General features: G+C 39.2%; 1 protein-coding gene across 2 annotated transcripts in view; it reads left to right on the top strand.

The window, feature by feature from the left end:
- The first annotated feature begins 1,124 nt into the window (after positions 1-1,124).
- The window catches only part of LOC138029465 (uncharacterized), a 31,119-nt gene continuing 9,743 nt past the window's right edge, over positions 1,125-22,500 (top strand). The window contains exon 1 of one of the 2 annotated variants that reach the window (XR_011127882.1): positions 1,125-1,246. Coding sequence is in view for 1 of the 2 variants with exons in the window: in XM_068877193.1 (XP_068733294.1) it covers positions 1,232-1,239 (8 nt within the window). In the remaining variant the exon portion in view is untranslated. The remainder of the gene's footprint in view (positions 1,247-22,500) is intronic. The other variant, XM_068877193.1, reaches the window with a different exon arrangement.

The following is a 22,500-nucleotide window of genomic DNA, read 5'->3' as shown; positions in this document are numbered from 1 at the left end:
GTCTATCAGACCCTATAACTGACTTGTTGAACCTCCCAGCATTTCAAACCCATGACATCACGGAACTTCATAGGTAACAGTGAGCTGTGTGATATAAAGTTAATAATAGTGTTCACAGTTATCCAGATAAGCAATTACATCATTCAGGACAGAAATACTAACCAATAATAATTAATATTAGTTTGCTCTAAGTTCTTTCAATTCTATAAAATAATGTTCCTTGTTTTGCTTCTGGTTTGTGTACCAAAACTAGAACAATAGTAACAATAAAATTATTGTCCTTTCCTTTAGCAAATCAAGATTGTCAACGTACAGTAATTGTGATGCCATTTCAATTTGGGCCTTACAATACGACCAGATTTGTTTCCAACTGAAGGAAAAAAGTTACCGATGCTTCCCCAAAAGAACCTGGCACGAACAAAGCTGTCTCCAGCTTCTTGTTTCCGGAATTGATTATGTTACTTCCCTCAGCTGTAGAGCCGTGACGTTGCAACGCTGTGTGCATGGCGATACAACTTTGCCTTCTTTCACCATTCTTCCCAGTCTTCACCAACCTTCTTCAGGTACAATGAGAGTTTGTACCTGAAGAAGGCTGGTTTGGCCAGCCGAAATATAGCACACCACTAAAATCAAATCTACGTTGTATCGGCTCTTGCTTAAAACATTTCGTCCACCATTTTCCCTGCTACCAAGAGTCCTGGGACGTCCTAAATTAACGATAATATTCAATTCAAAGAAAACTAGAAATCAACCATATCGTTATTTATTATGTGACTAACTCCGTGAGCTGGCAAGATGGAGCTGTCTTGCTCGCTCGGTATTTCTCGCCTGGTCCCGCAAGATCAAAGCTCATTTTTTGATGTTTTATCCCATGTAAAAATCCCTCATTGACAAAGCATGTTCGGTCAAGATGGCTGGATACTGGCCTTGTTCTTGTTTGCGTGTTTTTGGACCTTGACCTCGCCTCGGTCCATAAACACGAAAAAAACGACGTTGGCCAATATTCAGCGATCGATAACCCTTGTAACCTGGAAATTTTGCAGTCGTCAGTCATTCCCTGCTCGTCACCAGTGTCTCTGGTCTCGTGTCACGCCCAAAAGAGAGGAGCTCTGGTGACGAGATTTGTCAACATGAGCGGGCAGTCGAGCGGGCAATGATTTGTCCTCAAGGCAGTTGAAATACGGGTACAAGTGAAGTCTGTTGTCTCAAGCACAAAAGTTACAAGCCATTCATGCAGTGGTAAGCGGTAAGGATGTGTTTGTAAAAGCAGCCGAAGTATTTGGCAAATCCCTTTGCTGTTTATTTGTCATCCCCCATGTTTGGCCTTGGCCAATTTCTGAAATCAGATGCTTCCGATTCGGATGTTTTTAGGTGGGCCCCTCTTATGGTGCATTGGATAACAGCAGTGTGAAGAATTAGTTGAAAGACATTCTAAGCAGCCAGAGTATTTGGCAAATCCCTTTGCGTATATTTGTCATCCCTCATGTTTGGCCATTTTCTGAAATCAGCTGAACATGAAATTACAATCTTGGACAAAAAGGGTTGAGAATATTAAAAACAGGGGTTATTTTGCGCACTACGTCCTTAATATCGCACATTATTAGCGATCCCCCTCCCCCCTACAGCCAATGTTGATAAGCCCAGGTTCGACATGCTTTTTCTCGTCTAGCAACATTGATCAGGGGGGGTGGGGGCAAAAACAGAGCTTATTTTTCATACTCGTGATCGGAGTTTAGTCCAAAAGCAGAGTTTTCTCAACAATTTTGTCCAAGATTGTATTTGGTATAAACTATCAAATATCTGTCTATATGAGAGTGTGAACACTCTCATATGTTTATAGTATGTAAAACTCGTCTTCTCATAGCTGATACACAGTAAGTTGTCGAGGATTACTTGTCATACAATAATATTGCGTGAAACACATTGTTACAGCAGTGCATTATTAGCCATGTAGGTGAATTGTTTACATAAGATAGGGTTCTGTTTACTTTACTGCACTGCACTGCACTGCACTGCGAATTGCTGTTCTTTTACATCGTGGAATTCATACATTAGTACGATTAAGAAATAAGAGACCTACTGAGTCCTATAACGAGGACAATATGAAGGAGTTATATCAAAACCAGTCGGCCTTGCCCTAGCTGTTTTTGCCCACTTTGGTTTACACTGATCAATATGTATATACAGATATGAAATTATCGCAGATATATTTCTGTAAGATTACACACAATAAGGAAATTGCACGGTTAACAACGGTTAATTTTGTTTGTTCTTTAACTGACATAGATTTACGGCGAAGGAATGAGAAATTTTGGTCGGTTAACGTGATTTGAACAGATTTGAAATATTTTTCATGACCAGTCTGTTTTTAGCCCGCCGGTGTGTTAACCGTTGAAATGCGTCACTTTTTGTAAGAAATGTAGAAATCTCATTGATTTTGTGCATAGTTTATACTCATTAGCAACGCCTTGAGAGAACAGTAGGGGAAATAAATATAATGCCTTGCAGTTATACTTAAAATTCGTGACAATTCGTATTCGAAGACGCACGGTTTACAAACAGGAAGTGGGTTTCTTGCAACCGGAAGTAATTTGCTCTATTACTATTTTGCTCCTGTTATACCACATTCTTGTTTGCTTTCCCAAAACGTTCTCTGACATATTTTTCAAAGAAGGGTCCATATAGTTTATCCTATGGGTCACATCTGATCACACCTTTGTTGTGGCTTTTACCAAGGAACTTTCCTTTTAAGGCCTTGGACACCTTTCTTGATCCTAAAGATTGTTACTGATGAAACTCCTACTTCCTCAGCAACATCTTTAGCTTTGTCGTTATGATCTTGCACCTGTAATAAAATATACACTTCTAAAGCGTCGTCAACATGACTATTATGTACCATTTCCAGTTGTTTTGATAATGAACCTCAATGATGACGTAACATTGTTTTTCTTTATTAGGGTTAATTAACTCTAATTGTCAATCGAATACCATGACGACATGCCTACGACTGATATATTTTCTTTTTTGTACTAACAGAACTCATACATACACGCGTTTTGTGTTCTTGGGCAAAATGATCCCCAGACAATCTTGGACAAAAAGGGTTGAGAATATTAAAAACAGGGGTTATTTTGCGCACTACGTCCTTAATATCGCACATTATTAGCGATCCCCCTCCCCCCTACAGCCAATGTTGATAAGCCCAGGTTCGACATGCTTTTTCTCGTCTAGCAACATTGATCAGGGGGGGTGGGGGCAAAAACAGAGCTTATTTTTCATACTCGTGATCGGAGTTTAGTCCAAAAGCAGAGTTTTCTCAACAATTTTGTCCAAGATTGTAGATCCTTAGGATTCGGATGTATGTTGGTGAGTCCCTCTTATTGTATATTCGGTGAAATTAGCTGTGAGACATTCTAAACTCTGATGAACTTGGAACTTCCAAATGTTGATTTACTCTCCAGAGGTCTCCTATCGAATACGTTCGAAAGTAAGTCGGCAAAATGATTGTCGGCAATATGCACTATCAATGATCATGTTCAGCTGCGTTCGTCAGTCAAGGACAGTGTAACAAAGTTATAAAAAAAATCGCTCCCTCTTTTTCTTCAGATTTTGAAAGTGTGTTTGCTTAACACCTGACTGGCAAAGTTTTTAGCTTTGCTTTTCATCCAAAGGTCGTTTACTTTGAGTGTGTCATGGTCCGCCATTACTGTACCTCAGAGGGTTGGAATTGGATCCAGGGAAAAGTGATGTCAAAGGCTACTCCCAGGGGTTCTCCATTGAAAAGTAAAATCGTTAGAGAGAGTAGTCTGGCGAGTTTAGGCCGGTTTGGGTGTCAAAGGGTTAAAATTTCAACATGTGAATGCAGCTTATTATAAATGCAAAGCGCCAGTTTAAAAGTCTGAAAGCCCAAAACTCCCGTGCTGCATAATATTATTCATTCTGCGATGTACACACGCATTGCATTCTTAAAGTAGTGAGCCTTTGACGTCATTTTCTCCTCAATCCAACTCTCTCAAGAACTTAAAGTTAGTAATGGTGGACTATTAAATAGGAAAATTCCAGTTTAAAAAAAAAATAGGTGTCTTTTTTAAATCAAGGCTTAGTTAACATAGATTTGAAATCCAAAGAAAAATAATAATTGATTGTTTGGTCACAGGGGCACTTTAAAAGGTACTCAGGAAATACTGGGCAGTATAATGCAGTATAATAATATTATGTTATACAGTCACTGAATCACACCAATCATTAATGTAAAGGAGGTCTGAGGTCAATCAGGAATTTCATTGGCTTGCTACATGTATTTTTTGAGCCCAGGGTCAATGAAGGGATGTGAGTTTTTAACAAGTTTTGTTGTGTTTTTGGAATGAAAATGAGCAAGTTACTCAACATTGAAGTTGAATGATACTAGAACAAAGATAAATTTTGCATACTAGTTGCTTGGCAGTGGGCGAAAAGGGCAACAATTTTCATCTGTCCTTTCAGGTGCATTACTCCTTAAACTGTTGGTGCAAAAGACAAATTTTACTTGAAATGGAAAAGCATTACTTTTACATAGTAAAATGTAATTATTTGAGAATATAAGGTTCATGTATAACACCAACATGAGGCAAAGAAGGGTGAACTACATGTACTTCATGTACTTAAGGGTAATTCCATGTTGCAAACATTACATTGAGAGGGAAAGAAATAAATTTGAAGCTCCTATCAACCCTTAAAACAGCTAACTGAGGTCCTCAAACTAATCTATTAGGGACCTTAAGCATGACAGCTACGAGAATGTCTTATGAAAATATTATTTCCCATTATTGTCATAATTTTGTGATTACTCCAAGTCACTCGGCATGGAAAGTGTGAGTCCGCATTCCAAGAATAAAATTGGCAAGAACGGTGTGGGTATTGAGAAAGAAAATTAAAAATTCGTTGTCAGGTGCTCGCGTCCTCCATGTGACATCAAATTTGATCATTTCACATTGTTGTCAAGACGAGAACGGCAAAGAAATGTTTCGAAATGATCGAAATGTAAAACTCATGTGCAGGGTGTGCACAGCTATTGTTTTTGCCAATTAAACCAATTGTTTTGTGGCGTTCTCGTACCTTTAGTGACCTTTTGACTTTTCTCAGAAAAAAAAATTAAAAAAGCTCCTGGGCAAATGGGGGGACTACTATATAAAAAGGGGAGGGATGCTTGTCGTCTCGCTTAGGGGTGTAAATTGTGGATTTTGGTCTCACTCTCACAATCATATATAGCTGTGAAGGTCTCCTTTTGGGTAGCATGCGAAGAAATATAAAACTGTATATTTACACTTAGATATTTTTTCACGTGGGTGAAAGTTTTAGATGATAATGTCTTTTCCATCATTAAGTAGCCATATTTTTTATTTATCTGTGTTTCTGTGTTTTAATATGGTCTCTTTTAGGGGTCAAAATCAGCCTGGGCCACACACAGATTGGTCTCCTTTAGGGGTTTAATTTAAAATTTCTGATGAGCCACCCTCCCCTTTTCATATGGATCACCCCCCTCCCCTAGGGAAAAGCTCTCAATCCCTTTGAGAGACAAATGAAAGAAAGGGTGGATATTACAGCAAAAAACAACCACATGTTTAGATGAGTTCCCTAAAATTTAATTTCCTGTGAAGTAAAATTCTTGACAAAAAAGTTGATTGTAGACTGTTCCAACTGCTGTGAAAAAAGTTCTACATGTACATGTACATAACAAATTTTTGTTGATTTCATTAACCAACAATTGCATAATGTGGACATTACACTGAATGTGTTGTGAGTATTACTGTACATTACTGATAGTAGGCATTTGCATATGTTTGCAAGTGACTTTTTTTGTTATTATTTTTTAAAATAATAATTAATAATTGGCAGTGCTAATCACCCTTTACTTGCAGTCTTGAGGACTGAATTACGAAGGGTGCAGCTCATGATATTGGGCTGAAAGCATACAAGGGCGCCCCTGGCTGCCGCTATACAGTCCATGTGGATGTCGGAGCACAGCACCACAGCTAGATGTTAATTAGCTGTGAGTCGATTTTGATGAGGGAGGAAAACCGGAGTACCCGTAGAAAAACGCGTGAGAGATCGACTGAAACTCAGCCCACATGCAAGCCGGGGCCAGAGTTGAGCCCCAGCTAGCAGTGGTAGGAGGCTCGATAGATAACCACTACGCCACATTTTCAAACAAGAGCCCTGAGAAGTTACATTGTACTTCTGTTGGTTTACATTATGAATCTCCCTTCAGTTGGTATTTCATACATGTATACCACTTCATTTCAGGCATGATATACATGTACATGTATTTTGAACAGTCTTAAAATCAAATTCAATTTAAATTAGTCTGAAAGTTACCAAGCGTAATGATTTGGGACATTTACAATGTATTTGAGTGTTTGTCACTACATCAGTCACCGAATAGAGAATCAAAGGATAGAAATGTTAAGAATGGTTGTGGGGAGCAAGGATGGTTCAGTGGTGAGAATGCTCACCTCCCACCAGCTGTGGCTTGGGTTCAATGGTGGTATTATGGAGGTTGAGTTTGTTGTTGGTTCCCATCCTTGGTCTGACGTTTTTGCTGCAGGGTTAAGTTCTGGTTTTGCCTTACCCTGAAAAAAACCAACATTATTCTCCAATTCCAACTTTCTATCTTCGATCTGAAGGCCACAGCTTTGTCAGCTCTGTAACAACAACGGAAAAGCAAAATTGTTCTGTCAAGCAGGGTCTTTCCAATGAACTCTTGTCTTTGTTCAGAAACAAATTCCCATTTTTTCCTCATTACATGAGGCATATAGGCACTTAAATAGGCCTTATTCACGATAGCCGCCATGTTGGTTTTCAAATTGTCATGCAAATTAGCCATGTGTTATGCTGGGGGGCAAACATTGGAAAAAAGGCAAATTGTGGAAAATCGGCTCGTCAAAACATTGAAATAACATTTTCAAAAAGTACATTTTAGAATTTAGAATTAAGTCCCATTTATGATAATTTTATATCTTTGATTGCCTTTGACATTTTGACATTCTGATTTTCTACTTCGTTTTTCACTATAAAAAAAACATTGAAGTAACTTGTGTAATCATTCTATTTTACTACTTAAGTGAAAAACATTCAATGAACGTGAAAAAAATCGTCTGTGTGGCTAAGATGTTCGTTAAAACCTCTTGAACTTGTGTTGTTTGCCGCCTCAGAAGTGTGTAGCTAATTTACATGATAATAGCAAATCCAACATGGTGGCCATCGTGAGTAAGGTCTACTGATGCAACCTTGAAAGGATTGAAAGCCTTCCATGGAGCTTGCAGTTTGATGTATATGAATGACTTGTAGAGCTTGGTTGGCAACTTAGATAACTTGCAAGACAACTGACTGACAAATTTTGTTATGCAGTAGATGATTACTTCAAATTGATCCAATCTGCTGGTCAAGAGAAAGATGTCAAAGTGTAAACGGTATCATGGGTTTTTGAAAAGGGCAAGAGTGTTCTTGTAGCCGAGCGCCTTCAACAAGGCAAGTGACCATCCATGCAAGATCTGATCATGACACCTTACAACACTAGGTACTTGATCAGAACATTTGTTTCTCCTAACAGTCCTTCCAAAGCAGAAAGTAGTGATTGTCCTAGATAGCTTTCTGAAACCTTTAACACAGAAGGCACTTAACAAAATGCTTTCTGTCTTGAAGGCTCTTGACCTTAGCTGCAACTTGGAGGAGTGGGCTTTATCCGAAATACCAAGGATGATGTACCTCAGCCAGCAGAGCATTAGATATGGTTGTGGTGCCTACATTTGCCTGCACATACAGTGTCTAGCAGGGCTTGGCCCATAAAATAAATAAAATAAATAACTTAATTTATCGAGGGAAAACACTTTACAGTCATAAACTGAGAAACCTGTGGCCCTCACCTAAATTATAACAAGGAAAAGTTACAATGAATAAAAGGATGTATATATATAAATACACAAATAATCACAATAATTACAATAATTAAGATATTTGAAAATGGTCAATATTAGCGTACCCCTCCTTAACATACTCAATATATTTGTGTTTGAAAGAGTTGACACTTTCGCTGGATCTTATTTTCACAGGTAAGGAATTCCATAATAAGATTGATGATATTAAAAAGGTTGTACCCCCTTCTGTTTTCCTGTTGTACTTGGGGCAGCGTAGTGTAATGCCCATTGATCCAAGATGCTTGGGTCTCTGCATTTAAGCAATGCATGTTGCATGAGATACATGAGGTTCATCTACCAGCTGTAGAAGTTGAGGGCTACACTGATTACTTAAGCGAATACTACAGAAGGGCACTAAGCAGTGCAAACAACGTGCCCAAATTCAAGTTCTTGCACAGAGTACTTGACCTGGGAGAGATGACAATAGAGAAGTGCATGTGTCTTGAATTTTCTTTTGTCCAATTGCCCTCAAAGGAAAAGGCCCTGTTCTTGTTGCTGACATTACAATACAATATAATACAATGCAGTAACTTTGTAATGCAATATATTGTACAATGGTGATTAAAGCATTGCCGCCTATGGGGTCATGCATTTAAGCTAACTACAACTTAAGCAATAAAAGTATATTAAAATCATTGTAACCCATTGACTCCTGGGGGTTCCCCACTGACCAGTAAAATTGTCTTGCATTAGACTGGGTAAAATACTAAGTCTGGCCGGTTTGGGTGTCAAGGAGTTAATAATAAGATTATAAAAAAATTACCATTATTATTGTGGGGCATTATTTGTGGAGATTCTACCTGAAAGTCTAAATTGTGTAGATGGTCAGATTTAGAGGCCACTCTAGTGTAATTCTTAACTTTGGATGTCTTTGCAAGATCCTAAGTACATGTAAGGACGCTCCACACAATAGATGCTCTGAATGCTATTGAATTTTTCATGGCATCACATAGCTAAAGGTAAACTTGCGGTCTGATTGGCTATCGAAGAGAGGGTACCGGCATTGACCCTGTCACCACCGGGAATTTGGGGTAAAAAGTGCCCAGGACACCAGGGCATTTTGGGAATTCGACCCAAAATTGACAGGTTGTCTTCAAATCAATTTTACACACAGAAGCAGCCTTTTTTTTTTTTAAAAAAGAAGTCCCACATATTTTTAATCTCTGATTGTCTTTCATGCAGAAAAAATTCATTCCTAAGATCAAAGAATACTTTGAAGTTGCAAAATTCCAAAAATTAATATCTGATGATCACAATATTCATTCTTGTAGGTTTGTATGATGCTCTTGTATATATCATACCAACACAAGATGTCCAGAAAGGAAGAGTTATCAACCTTCAATGATAAAAAAATGTCAATAAAATGACTTGTTATCTTCATTGTTCTAACAAGATACGAAGTGAAGAGCTTTAAACGATGTTTAAAGTTTACCGCAAATAAAACAAAAAGGCAGTTCATATGCAATCACCATGCACCATCAAATATGTTATAAAAAGGGTGCAATTTACTGCAAAACCCTTTGAAAAATAAACCTTAGCTGAAAAGCATTGTTGCTGTAGTTTTAAAAACAAAACACCCACAATCCTTGTTCCACGAAAGAAAAACATTGATGGAATAACAACCAATTTCATGACCAGGAAACAGTTTTGGTGTGATAATCCACAAAGCAACTTTCACCGGGAAGGCCAATGCACAGATAAACATTACACTGCCCACATTTGTAACTGGTCTTGTGCCTTTTGCGGGTCTTCCCATTTTTCTTAGCCTCTGTGTACTTCTTCTCACACACAACGCATCGATGATCATTTCCCTCACCCTTGAGGGGTAAGTGTTGGCCAACATTCTCCAGATGATCTTCAGGAAGCATGTTTTGCCTTTGCCTCTTGGCTGCCTTTGTTCTGGCAGGAGTGGTTCCCACAAGCTGCACACACAGGTCTTGCTTGAACTTACGCAAATCCCTCTTTCTTTTACCTCTGCCATTGTGGGTAATCTTGTATCCCTCCAGGATGTAAGCAGGAATTTGATGAAGACCCTCAAGTACCATGCTGTTGTTTCTTACTCTTGTTGACTGCAGTCATCTGGTCACAAAGGTCCACACCACCCATGTACCTGTTGTTATCAGCTACAGTTGGAGGTCTGTAGATTTTCTGGCTTTGCCATTGCCCTCAAACTCTCATTCTTCTTCTGACTACGCTGGGGTCTTCTTCATCTGAGTCTGGAGCTGGTCCTGCATTAACCCAATTAGGCACTTGAGGAGGAGCATGGATAGTACTTGGGAAGAAAACGTCTTTTCTATCCTGCCATCTCAAAGCTAACATTCCATTCCAACTCATCCAGGCAACTTGTCCTCATGATCTCAACTGAACAGCTTTGACTTCATTAGTGGGATACCCTTGTCTTGGTTTCGCTGTGCCTGCAGCTAGGATCCTTCAGCCTTGAGAGGTCTGAAAAGTATTGGACTTGTGTAAAAGTTGTCCATGTACAAGTGATGGTTAGTTCGATACAAATCCTGCATCAGTTCCATGACAATCTTTCCAGTTTTGCCAAGATTTCCGGCTGCTCTACCATCTTTGCCAGCATAAGTGATAACATTCTTGCAATATCTGCTTGTCGCATCGCAAAGAACAAAGAAGTTAATGCCACCAAATTTAACAGGTTTGTTGCGCATCCTCACCTTGATTTCTAATCTCCCCTTGAAAGGTATCAACAACAACAACATCTTTTATTTAAAAACACAGTGGCTTTTAAAGCTAATACAGCTTATGGGGCTGTCCAAATATGAAACAAAGATATTATTAAGAATTATTATAATTGAATGTGGTCAATAAAAGGTGAAATATGTACAATTAAAATTAGAATATAAATCAAATCAATAAAATATGTAATCACTGCCAATTTCAGGACAGCCCATTTGTGGTGACTCTTCATTAAAGTTCAGGTTTCTCACATAATCCCTGGCGTTGACAGTTCTAAAAGATTCCAAACAAGGGATCCTCCGTAAGATATAGAGTTTTTCATAAAATAAGTGTCAAAACGTTGTACGCTAGCACGATGCTGATGACGGAGGTCGTACTTAAACTCTTTCTTCTTTGGATTAAATGTACCAAACATGATGGAGTTATGTGATTGTAGATATTATAAATTAAAGTGGCTAATTTGACTTTATATATGTCGAATAAAGAGTCCCATTTAGCTGTTTTGCGAACATTTTCAGAGGGCATGTCGCGTGGGAGGTTATAAATAATTCTAGCTGCCCTACAGTGTATTGATTCTAGAGAATTAAACTCGTTTTTATTTGTACAACACCCCCAAATTGGTAACGCATAAATAACCGAAGGTAAAATGACTTGAAAATCTAAATCTAAAGGCGAATTCTTAGGTAAAAAGCTGCTGCGTTTGATCAGGTTGAGCTTGTTAACAAACCCTCTCTTAAGCTCTGATATGTGATTCGACCATGTGAGCTTGTTGTCAATGGTTACACCTAATAGCTTAGAACTGGGCGACCATTTTATGTGATGCTGATTGATTTTTGAACTGCCAAAGGGACCAATGAAATGATTCCTTTTAAGGATCATTCCTTCACACTTTTTAGGGTGTGGTACCAGAGAGTTCTGCTTACACCAGTGGGCGAGTTCTTCTAGAGCTTTGTTCAGCGTTGTTATGACCTGATCTATAGATTCATCGGCATACAGGAATGTCGTTGCATTGTTAACTGCATTCGGAAGATCACTTGTGTATAAGGTGAAGAGTATGGGCCCGAGAACTGAGCCCTGTGGTATACCGTGTGCAAGTTTAGTATTCTCAGAGGGTATGCCATTAATTACAGTATACTGTTTCCGATCAGACAGATAATCTGTTAGCCATACCAGTAAGTTTCCTGTGATTCCAAAGTTGTGCTGTAGCTTGTGAAGGAGGATTGGATGTGAAATGCAGTCAAATGCCTTCTGGAAGTCTATGAATACGGTGCCCACAACTAATTTATTATCAATTGCTCGTCACCAAGTTTCAGTCAGGTGGATGAGTAATAGCTATGTTGATCTCCCTTTTCGGTATGCCCTTTGTTTGTCAGTGATGAGTGCTTGACTTTCTGAGAAAACATATTTTGCAATCATGTCCGCTACGCATGATTCTAAAATCTTGCTGGGAATACTTAGCAAGGAAAGTGGGCGATAGTTCCCGATTTCTGTAGGATCCTCTTTTTTGAATACAGGTGTTAGTCTGGCCACTTTCCAATTATTGTAAACTCTACATTCGCGTAAGCTTTGCGTGAAAAGGCTGGTCAGCAGGGCAACAACAGCAGTACCTGCAAGCTTCAGTAATTTGGGTGATATACCATCTGGTCCAGTGGATTTATTATTCTTCAGTAATGTAATTTTCCTGTCAATATCAGAGCTAGATAGACTAATGTTGGATATATGTGATACAGGTATGGGGCATAGGCTAGTCGAGAATTGTGTTGCTTGGAGTTGCCCGGCATTTAATTTCTCAGCTATCGTAGAGAAGAAACGGTTCATAAGGCTCTCTTGAATAACTTAAATCGACGATTCATTTTTAACCTAATGTTATTGATCCACGGTGACGATACGCTTCGCACTTTAATTTCTTTCAGTGGTGCGTGTGAATCGCAAACGCCCCTGAACAATTGATTCCACGCCCAAAGGACATCATACATGTCGTCAAACACAGATGCAATGTGGAAGGGTGTTTGTTCCAGGTCTGCTTTGAAATTCTCTGTGTTAAATTGTTTGAAGTTCCTGACTGTAAGGACTATGGGCAGCGGCCTTTTTCATTTTAATCTGAAGGTTGCATATACTAGGCAAGGCTGTTGCCTAACAGGAGCCCGGTAGCCTGGGGCTCCCAAAGAATAGCTCTGGGCTCCTTAATTTTTCACAGCAACACCTTTCACTTCATATGTTGGGCTCCTAAGTTCTCAGCGTTTAGCTCTGAGGGCCCCTTTAAAATTTTCTTAGGCAGCAGCCTTGCTAGGCTATGATCTGTGATGCCCAGCGGCAGTACTCCAGTTCTCCTAACCAATTCCGGCTTATTTGTAGCAATCACATCAATCAAGGTCTCTGTCGAAGGTGTTATACCTGTTGCTTCCTTTATCACATTTTGCATATTGAACACGTCAAAAATATGCAGTAAATTTCTTGTTTTGGTTTATAAGTCTGAGAACGGAGAATGTTCGTTTACTCCACGCAAGTTACAATTCAAATCACCAAGTAGAACAATATTGTCTGTTTTCATCCAGGCTTTTTCAATCACGTCCTGTAAATTATTGAAGAAATTTAGCAAGTGCAGTTCAGATCTGTAAATTACAGAAAACAATACATTAGTGGTTGGAAATTTGGCCTGTATCCAGTCTCAAAGTCTTTTTTGGCCAGATCCTTTCGATGGATGACATTTAAGTAATCGGCATAATACAATACACATCAGCCGCCTTTACGATCCTTTCTATGAAGGCGTAAAAACTCAAGACCATCGATGTGAATATCATGGTCAGTGTGTTTCAGTGATCCCCAGTATGTCGAAGCGGCATATATTTTGTATCAAGTTAAGTTCATCAATTTTATTACACAAGCTACAGATATTCAGATGACCAACACAAATATCTTTTGGAGCGACATTAAGCTTGTTCACCATATTATACAAATCGTCAGCGGTCAGATTTCGTATTGAGTCTTGTTGTTTAGCGCCAAACAATGAGGAAAACGATTCATCGGTGGCATGGCTGAATGGTAATTTGGTCAATGCATTGTTGTTCAAAGTGGCAGTTACATGTAACTGTGCACAGTGCAAGCATTTCCAGGTTTGGTTACTTGTTGTTATGGTCTTGTGTTGCTTTGGTGTGACACCTCCGCATTTGATGTGATATGTTGAGTCACACGAACTGCAGATGATGATACGATGGTTCAAAGCAATGGTCCTAGAGCACTGTTGGCATTTCGGTTTTTTATCGGTTGGTCCAGGGTTCTCGCTGACCCATACAAGGTTGTGTGAGTTAGACCATCGTCTGAAGGTAAATTCTTTGTGCTTCTGATGAGTAGAAAGAGTAAAATAAACTTAAAGCACCAGCCGTGTCCGTTCGCCATGAGGACTTTTATGACTTCATGGCTTCATGAACAGAAACTTCCTGGCCACAGTTAAAAAGTGTTTTATACTTTTCAATAACGGATGAGCTGACATTTTTATTTTGTACAGATGATCGTTTTCTTCATATTCGGTGCAAATGTACCGAGGGTCCACAAAGTAAATATACTTTTTCAGTTGGAACAGTCGTTTCTTAGAACAAAACAGGTTTCTGTAGTTTGGGGTGTGGAAAATCTTCGTATCCCAGGTTGATAAAAAGTACAGTTCATCCTGTGGAAGTACCACCAAGTCGTTAGAAATGACTTAGTAGGCTAGAAACACTTTCATTTCCTCGCTCATGACAGCCTGCCAATTTCTCGCTTCCTTCACCTCGGCATTGGTGTTCGTAAATCTAACGAATGGTTCGATGAGTTCATTGTCAAAAAACAGCATAAACAAGTCAATTGCTCTCCCAGAATTGGGTAAATCTATCGCAGGACCAGGTGTTAATTGAAACTCTTTGATCACAGGTTGAAATCGTTTGTTTTCCCAATGAATATTTTCGGGAAGAGCTACATCAAAACCAGGAAAATCTTCGATCTGTCGAACAAGTTTTCTAATTCATCATCACTGGCATTGGATAGGCTATCAGAATCTTCAGTTTCATGAGAACTGCTGCTGGAATTACTGCTGTCACTTTCAGAATTCATTTTACCGTGATTTAAAAATGGCGACCGTGCGCACAAGGCTCCATTTTGAGTTTGAAAGCAAAATATCTAGCGAAAGTCGAGTGAAACCTTGTGCTTTTGATCCTGGAAACTTCAAGCTCACACCCTTTTGGCAAGAATGAAAAACTGGTATGCCCCCTCCAGATAGTGGTCAATTAGATCCAGGCCCTTAATGTCAACTGTTTTGTTTGGCCGGTTTACCGGCTATTAGTGGAATTGAACATTTTCCGCATGGCTGGAAAACTGGCCATCGGTGGTGAAAGGGTAAAGCATGGAATTGCACTTGTGCATGAAGGAATATTGCTGATGTGAGTCTCGAGCAAAAATTGTTGCTATTGTGAAAACGAAAATGCCATTCGTGCTGCCAAAAGATCAACTTTGAAATGAACAAATTTACAGAAAATGAATGTCTGCCAAATTTTGAATTCAAATTCAAATTTTTAGAAAATTTGAGGAAACCACTCACACTCAAAGGTATGAGAAAACGCATTGAAGAAGGAACAAAATGGCAGAGACGAGGGAAGAAAGCCAAAGGACAGTTCTTCCCCTAGGAAAACCAAACAGTTATCAATGCCGAAAAAGGTCAAGCGTCTATTCTGGAAAACCAAACCATTGTGACCTATACAGATGATGAACTGGTCTCTTTTAACAACAACATGGTTTAAAAAAATACTAAAAGAAGTACAAGTACATCCGTACACCGTTTGCAGTCTCGCTTCAAGGAAAAACACGGCAAAGATATTATGGAATTGCCCTTACGGTCAGAAATGAAGCATAATTTTAACAGATAATGCAAATGGAAATGTGTAAGTTCATGTACATCAATGACCTAACTGAGCAAAATGAGACAGCCTTGGTTAAGTTGAACTGAAGTACAATGTTATTTTACACTGTAATGTAAGATGCAAAGATCAAGATACTACTCAAAGTGAACATGGTAACTTTATGCAACACAAACATACATACATACATGTAGTGGTGGACTTATAAGATTACTCTTATTAATGCCAATAAACTTGCCTATTTAAATATAACAGAGGTACAATAATAACTTTTGAACATTTTAGTTAGTACTTAAATAGTTCAAGTCAAAATTGCATCTTTCATCCCATTCTTGTTAAGGTTGATACATGTACATGTAATGTTAGGCAGGAAATGTTGGCAGAGAAAATGAAATAGTGATATATGTTTGTTTATGATGTGAATGTGGATGGCAAGCATTGACTGGTATGATGAAGTGTTATTTACATGTATTCACATAAAGGTGCACCACTGATAACGACTGGTATCACTGTCGTTGTGCAGTTGTTTTCTTAAATGCTGACCCTGTCAATGTCAATCAATTTATTTAATTGACTGTCATAGGATCTTTGCTTGGTTCAATTCCAGAATGCTTCCAACTATGTACTTTTTCTGTTGATGAAGACTGTGTGTGTTGCACTTGACAAACCTTGTCATTGTACACTGGAACCCAACAATCGCTTGAAAAACTTGCTTTTATGCATGCAACATGGTTTTGTGAACATGTTGTTATATTCTTATGGAAGGTATTCTTGCCTTTCACTTTAACATCCTTGTTACAGAAGTTACAGAAGTTACACTTCTTCTCCTCTGAATTGCGTGTTGACCATTTTGCCATGGTCTACATAGTTGGTGCCTCTCTGTCAATACACACTTTCTACTCTCTTCAAGTCTCTTCATTGTGAGAATCTGTTATGTCCACTGGGAGCCCTTTTCTGTTTGATTGCACTTTCCCACAGCCTAGTATGCCTAGCCCTTCAAGGTATTTGAAAAATGGCACTGGGGTTTAGTAGTTAATAGCCCTTGACAAAAATGCTTCCATAGGGCTGGGCCCATGACTGCTTTTCTTGCAATATCTGTCTGCGCCACACCACTATCTTTTCCAGTATGCATGTATATTTTTCTGATGAGTCCATAGCCAGAACTTGCCTTGGCAAGAGTGAAACACTTCATTCCAAAGTGACCAGGCTTGATGGGAATGAACTGGTAAAAATAGGTCCTATCTTTGAACTTGATGTGGGTTTCATTCATGCATAACGATGTTTTCACAACATGCATTTTGTTGAGTACTGTAGGAGTTGCAGGGCCCTAGGAGAGTTCAAGAAAGCAATTGCAATTTTGAGAGAGCAAAATAATTTATGATCCATGTGTTATATATTAAATGAAATGAAAATAAACTGGTTGACTGGTTCACTCTGACGAAGGGCTAATGCTCGAAAGTGAGCTTTTAGAATCCCTGTATGGTGGTCAATTTACATTATCAACTCTGTTGATAAAACCAATTTTTTGGTTAATTTTTAACTCTACTGGATGGTTTAATTTGCGTGGTTTATGATATCATTTATGTCCTCCTGCATGGATCTGGGCCTTGACGTACACAAGAGCCTGAATTACTATCACAAACAGACAGACTCAGAGATGGGGTAAAAATCATTTACTGCAAAGCTACAAAAACTTGTAGCACCTGAAACACCGGGGAGAGGTGGGTGGGAGGCTTGATGGGAGGCTTGATGAAGGGGTTGGAGAGAGTCTGTTTGTGATGGAATGGTGAATTTTATATTTATGTTCAGAGTAAGATATACTAAATAGGTGTCACTCTTCCAATCGCCTTGTGCTCTTATAAACACGGTAGGAGCTCCATGGGAGAAAGCGAATGTCACGCCTCCTCTATGAAATCTGTGCGATGAGTATTGAGTGGGATTTTAATCCAATAGCGGAAAGCGAAACCTTAATAAATGCATTATACTGGTGTGCCAGAATAGGTCTGGTTACTCCTGTGCATTACAAACAAATAAAGGGGAATAAGGCAGTAGCCGAAACCTGCTAAATACTCTTCGAGGGCTGTTACAGGGCGAAGCGGTGAGCCAGGGATACGAGGCAATAGAACTTCTAACACCTGTTTCCCAAATTGTATAGTTTTGATATGTGTGATGCGCAGTAGGGCCCCTTGCGAGGTAAAAGTCACGCTAGAAGGGGTTAAATAACAAGCCAGAGGGTCTCCGATGTCGGACAACTTGTAAGGCACTAAATTGGATATACGCAAGTTACTAAAAATAAAGCAAACATGACCAAACAACTTGAATATTGACCAAACAACTTGAAGAATAATGGTGATTGGCTTTTTCAGGCAACACAATCACCCCAAGATCCGACGAATTGCTCGCTTGGCAAGGTAAACATCATAAGGATGCTATTTTATATTATTAATTTAAGTATTAAGAAGCTAAACTATCGAGAGGAGCTTTATCATAAATGTTTGTAACTTGAAACTGACAAGGCAAATAAAAGCTAATGCAAAACATTATATATTATATATATACCTTGATGTCATCTTTTCTGTGATATGGTCAAGGAAAGGAATGAACAAGGTCCGACGGTAATATTCTTGTGGGGACTCATGAGAGGTGTTCTCTCTGTGTAGCTGTCCCGAGGCCGTTCTTGGGACGCTCGGCTTGGTACCAAGGTCTGAGGCAAGGGCTACGCCATTTGCATACCATGCCTTAAATATGGTGTCGGCATTGTTTCTGATTTGCCTTAACTGTTTTTCCGTCTCCGCTATCATGTTGTATGCTTTGAGGATGTCATTAGACTTCTTTTGAAGCTTAATGCTAACTGGTTTGATGACAGCCAGAGTATTTATTCCCACTATCAACGAAACAAGAAATTGAAACGAGCAACTTTTGTGATAGCCATTTGCTTTCTGAATACTTTCCCTGTCCCAATTCCATGGCGTTTTCAAACTATACTGTTGGTGCTGCTGCTCATCCAAAATAACTTCAGGTGTTTTCACAATTGATGGCAGTAGTTGGGCAAATGTTTCGTAGCCTTGTGGCGTTCAACCCAACATGTACGACAGAGGTCACGGATCTTGCTTGGCGGGAATCTGGCTGATCTATGCTTATTACATTTTCTAGGCACCTTTGCCGCTTAGGGTACCTGTTGAAAACATTTGAAATCTCTGTTATGGTGCCAGCCATGTTGCGAATTGTTGGCAAGGTACATGCTTTAACTATAACCAGATTCAGAACGTGCAAATTGCAATGCATGTATAAGGCCTTTAGGTTTTTTTTTGGAGAAATTAAACCTTGCACTCCACGTACTTGGGATGACATGTTAGAGGCACCGTCATAGCCTTGACTCCAGCATTCTTTGATTTTAAGACCCCACTGTTCAAGCTTCCCCAAGATTAGGCCAGAAATAACTTGCCTGGTTTTCCGGTCAGTGCACTGGAAATCTAGAAATTCTTCTCGAATTTGACAACCTTTGTCTACAAACCTCAAAACAAACGACAACTGTTCAAGATTTGCATTGTCAGTAACTTCATCACAAAGAACCGAGAGGAACGTTGCTTCCTTGATCTCCTGAACAATAGATCCGCTTATGTATTCTTAAATCAGACTGATAATTTGATTTTGTATTGCCTTACTAGAGTATCTGGCATTTGTATGGCAAGTTTCAAAGTGTTTTTTTAATGGCTCATCCCCGGCATCGATGTGGCAAGAAAGTTTCCCTTATTTGATCTCTCATCGGCGCTGCTGTCATCTCTGTTCCCTCTTAAAGCAATGGACTGTTTTCCGCAAAAGTGGATGCACTTTACAACACTTGTTATTATTTCCCTGTTTCGCGATATGGTGTTCCTCTGTTCGCTTTCAATTTGCGCTTGAATGTTTTTTTTTCAGGGTTCTGACTTGAGGAAAGAAAGCGGAGTTTCTCGTGCTCATGGCACACAGAACCTACCTTTGTCCACCAAGGTGAACGTGGTATTTACTAAAGCACCTACTTTTTCACGCATGGAAAAGAAAAGGCATGCCAGACAGACGCCACTATCACATTCCTTGCTGTAAACAAGCCCTGGATACTTTTCCAGCCAGCCCCTCTGAAAAGAACGATTGCATCCATTCATCATAACTTTAGGGAAGGCAAAATCTGTTCCTGGTTTATAATGAATCATCAAAAAAAGCTTCTCAGCTTGGCTCAAGGACTAAATGTCTATTTCTGACATAAAACACCACCCACATCAATTTCACTTGCTTGACTTAATGGTGCATTTCCATCATTATCAGTCACCAATACTGAAATAGAAACAAATTCACAATGTACAATGTGCTTATATAATTCTGGTTATTTATTATAGCAACTGACTTAATCATAAGTCATATGATTAGCTTTTTTTTTTCAATTGCACATTTCAGTACAGCTCTTCTTCCTCCTCATACAAAATTGTTATGGAATCCCCAAATGTAACATGCTTAAAATGAGTGAGAAGGTGTAACCAAAGATCGGAGGGACCCCAGGCAGGAGAAAAAGACAACAATTCCAATTGTTTGCAATTGTGCAAAATATCATCAGGTTGTTCCACCGATCTTTGTCCACAGACACTGACATCTACAACTTTAATTCCAGAGAGGGACTTAAGTATGCAAGTCAAGGATTTTCCATTTGACATCCGTAAGACTTCCAAAGTTTCTTTTGTAAGAAGGGACTTTACTATACTGTCTGCAGCGATATTTTGACCTGTTACATCAAGGCACTTTAAAAAGGGAATATGTCGTATAAAATGCAGAGAAAAGATAGAGGTATTGTTCCCAAGGTCTAGAAAGATCAAATTGGCACAATTTATTAGGGACTTCTCTATAAAACACTCGGCAGTGTGTAGTGTTAGCAATTTTTGGGAATATCTAAAGCCTAGATGACGTAAATCCCTAGCGTGCCTTGTAAATAATGAATTAAACAAACAAAGGGTAAATTCAGCATTAGTGTTAACTATTTGCCAAAGACTAGAATCATGTATGACAGCATAAAATCTCTGCAGACTGGTGCAAAGTGTATCATGCGTTCTTCCAGAGAGAGCCACTTGGCAATTTCCAAAAGGACTTCAAGAGGAAGACTCCTCATTTTCACACCGAGAAAATATTTAGAAATTGCCCAAATCAAACAGTTCAAGTCCAAGTTTTAACCTCAACATTGTGGGGAACCACCATTTTGTTTCTCGTAAATATACGATTTAGTGAAAGCATGGCATTTCATCTACCCTTGTAAACAGGTTATCAAGGGCCACGATATCTCCTAAATACCGAATACTACGCTATGGGGACCAATACACACTGTACTTTTGCAAACTGTTTTACTCAGTTCTTCTTTGGAACAATGCTGTGACGAGAAAGAGTCCAAATAAAGAAGTCAGAAGACCTTTCAACTAAATTTAACCCTTTCACTACTATATGCTAATTAGGCCCAAAACCACTTGTTCCTGAATACTTAATTAGGCAGCACCAAGACTTCAACACAAAATCAAAACATGCATGCTCAGTAGATTTTAATGGTATGTTACTTCCCAAAATGGGAAACAAAATACCGTCTGATTGTTATTTCACTCATTCATAATTATTTTTGACTGCAATTAATCTGTTAACAGCATTAAGCACTGCCTCAAGAAAGTAGAGAACTGAAAAAAAAATTCAAATTTGCCGCCATTAATGCCGGCACCACCATTGGTTTGTTCAACAAGTAACATGTAAAGCAAGGAAACATGGTGTATTCCCTAAAAAGATTTCATAAAACAGTTAAATAGTCAATCTAAGATATTGTAGCTTGAACAGGTAAGCTCAACAGAGTTTATTCCGCCTGCATGTGGAACTCATTGTGGCATCTTGGACAGAGTGCAACTTTACAGAGTTTGCACTCGAAACGCGTCTCCACTTTGTAACCTTTCGGGGTTCTCCTGCCAGCTTTGATACACGCTACACATTTTCTCTTTCTCCCTTCTACATGGACAGAAATATGCTGTCCTGGATCCACACACAGCAGTTTCGCTTGGAACATCAAGGGAGCGCCTCTTTCTCTTCCTTTGAGAAAAGCCACCGATAAGTTGCTTGGCAAGTTCAAGTCCAGCAATGGTTTCTTACGTCGTTCTCCACGATGAATGTTGAACAGGACGAAAGCATTGCAGATGGACAAATTGAACAAAAACCAGAAAATATATCTGTACCACTTTCGTGATTGCCAGCCTGTATAATAAAATGAGCGAAGCTGATCTGCGCGATCAACTCCTCCCATGAAAGCGGTGTAAACATCGGTTCACTCGGGGAAACATTTGTCGACAAGAAAGAAATATCTCGCTTGTCATGCCATTTAGTGAAAACTAGAGCGCCACGCTGCGCAGTAACTATCTCTCCTTGCTTGAGCTTTTGTTTTACACACGGCGGTAAGTCTTTCCTGTTGCAGCGAACTTTTCCACATGCATAAGTGTTCTGAGCAAGAAGACAATCAAAGAGGAAAGAACTCGAAAAAAAATTGTCAAAAAATATGTGCCTGTTTTTATTAAGGAAAGGAGTCACCATTTTCATCACGACATCATATCCAAGGCCATGAATGCGATGTTCGTTTCCCTCTTGTCCGAGGTAAACAGAAAAATTTGACACCTAGCCATTGCTTGAGTCTGCCGCCATCCAGACTTTTATGCCATATTTTGTTGGTTTAGCGGGCATGTACTGTCGGAATGATAGTCTTCCTTTAAATGCTATCATTCCCTCGTCAATCGAAAGATTTTTCGACAGCTCAAAAACATTTTGAATTTTCTCCAAAATGTTATCGAGGATTGGCCGTACTTTGAATAATCGGTCGTAATTATCGGCACCGTGTGGTGGTTCTTGTGAAGAATCATTGAAATGAATGTACTGACTGATTTCTTCAAACCTGTTTTTGGTCATTACATTTTGTATGCCACTAT

Source organism: Montipora capricornis, chromosome 13 (genome assembly GCF_036669925.1).
Source record: "Montipora capricornis isolate CH-2021 chromosome 13, ASM3666992v2, whole genome shotgun sequence".
NCBI classification, from domain to species: Eukaryota; Metazoa; Cnidaria; class Anthozoa; order Scleractinia; family Acroporidae; genus Montipora; species Montipora capricornis.
The sequence above is the reverse complement of the archived record's forward strand: the minus strand, read 5'-3'. Positions and strand labels throughout refer to the sequence as shown.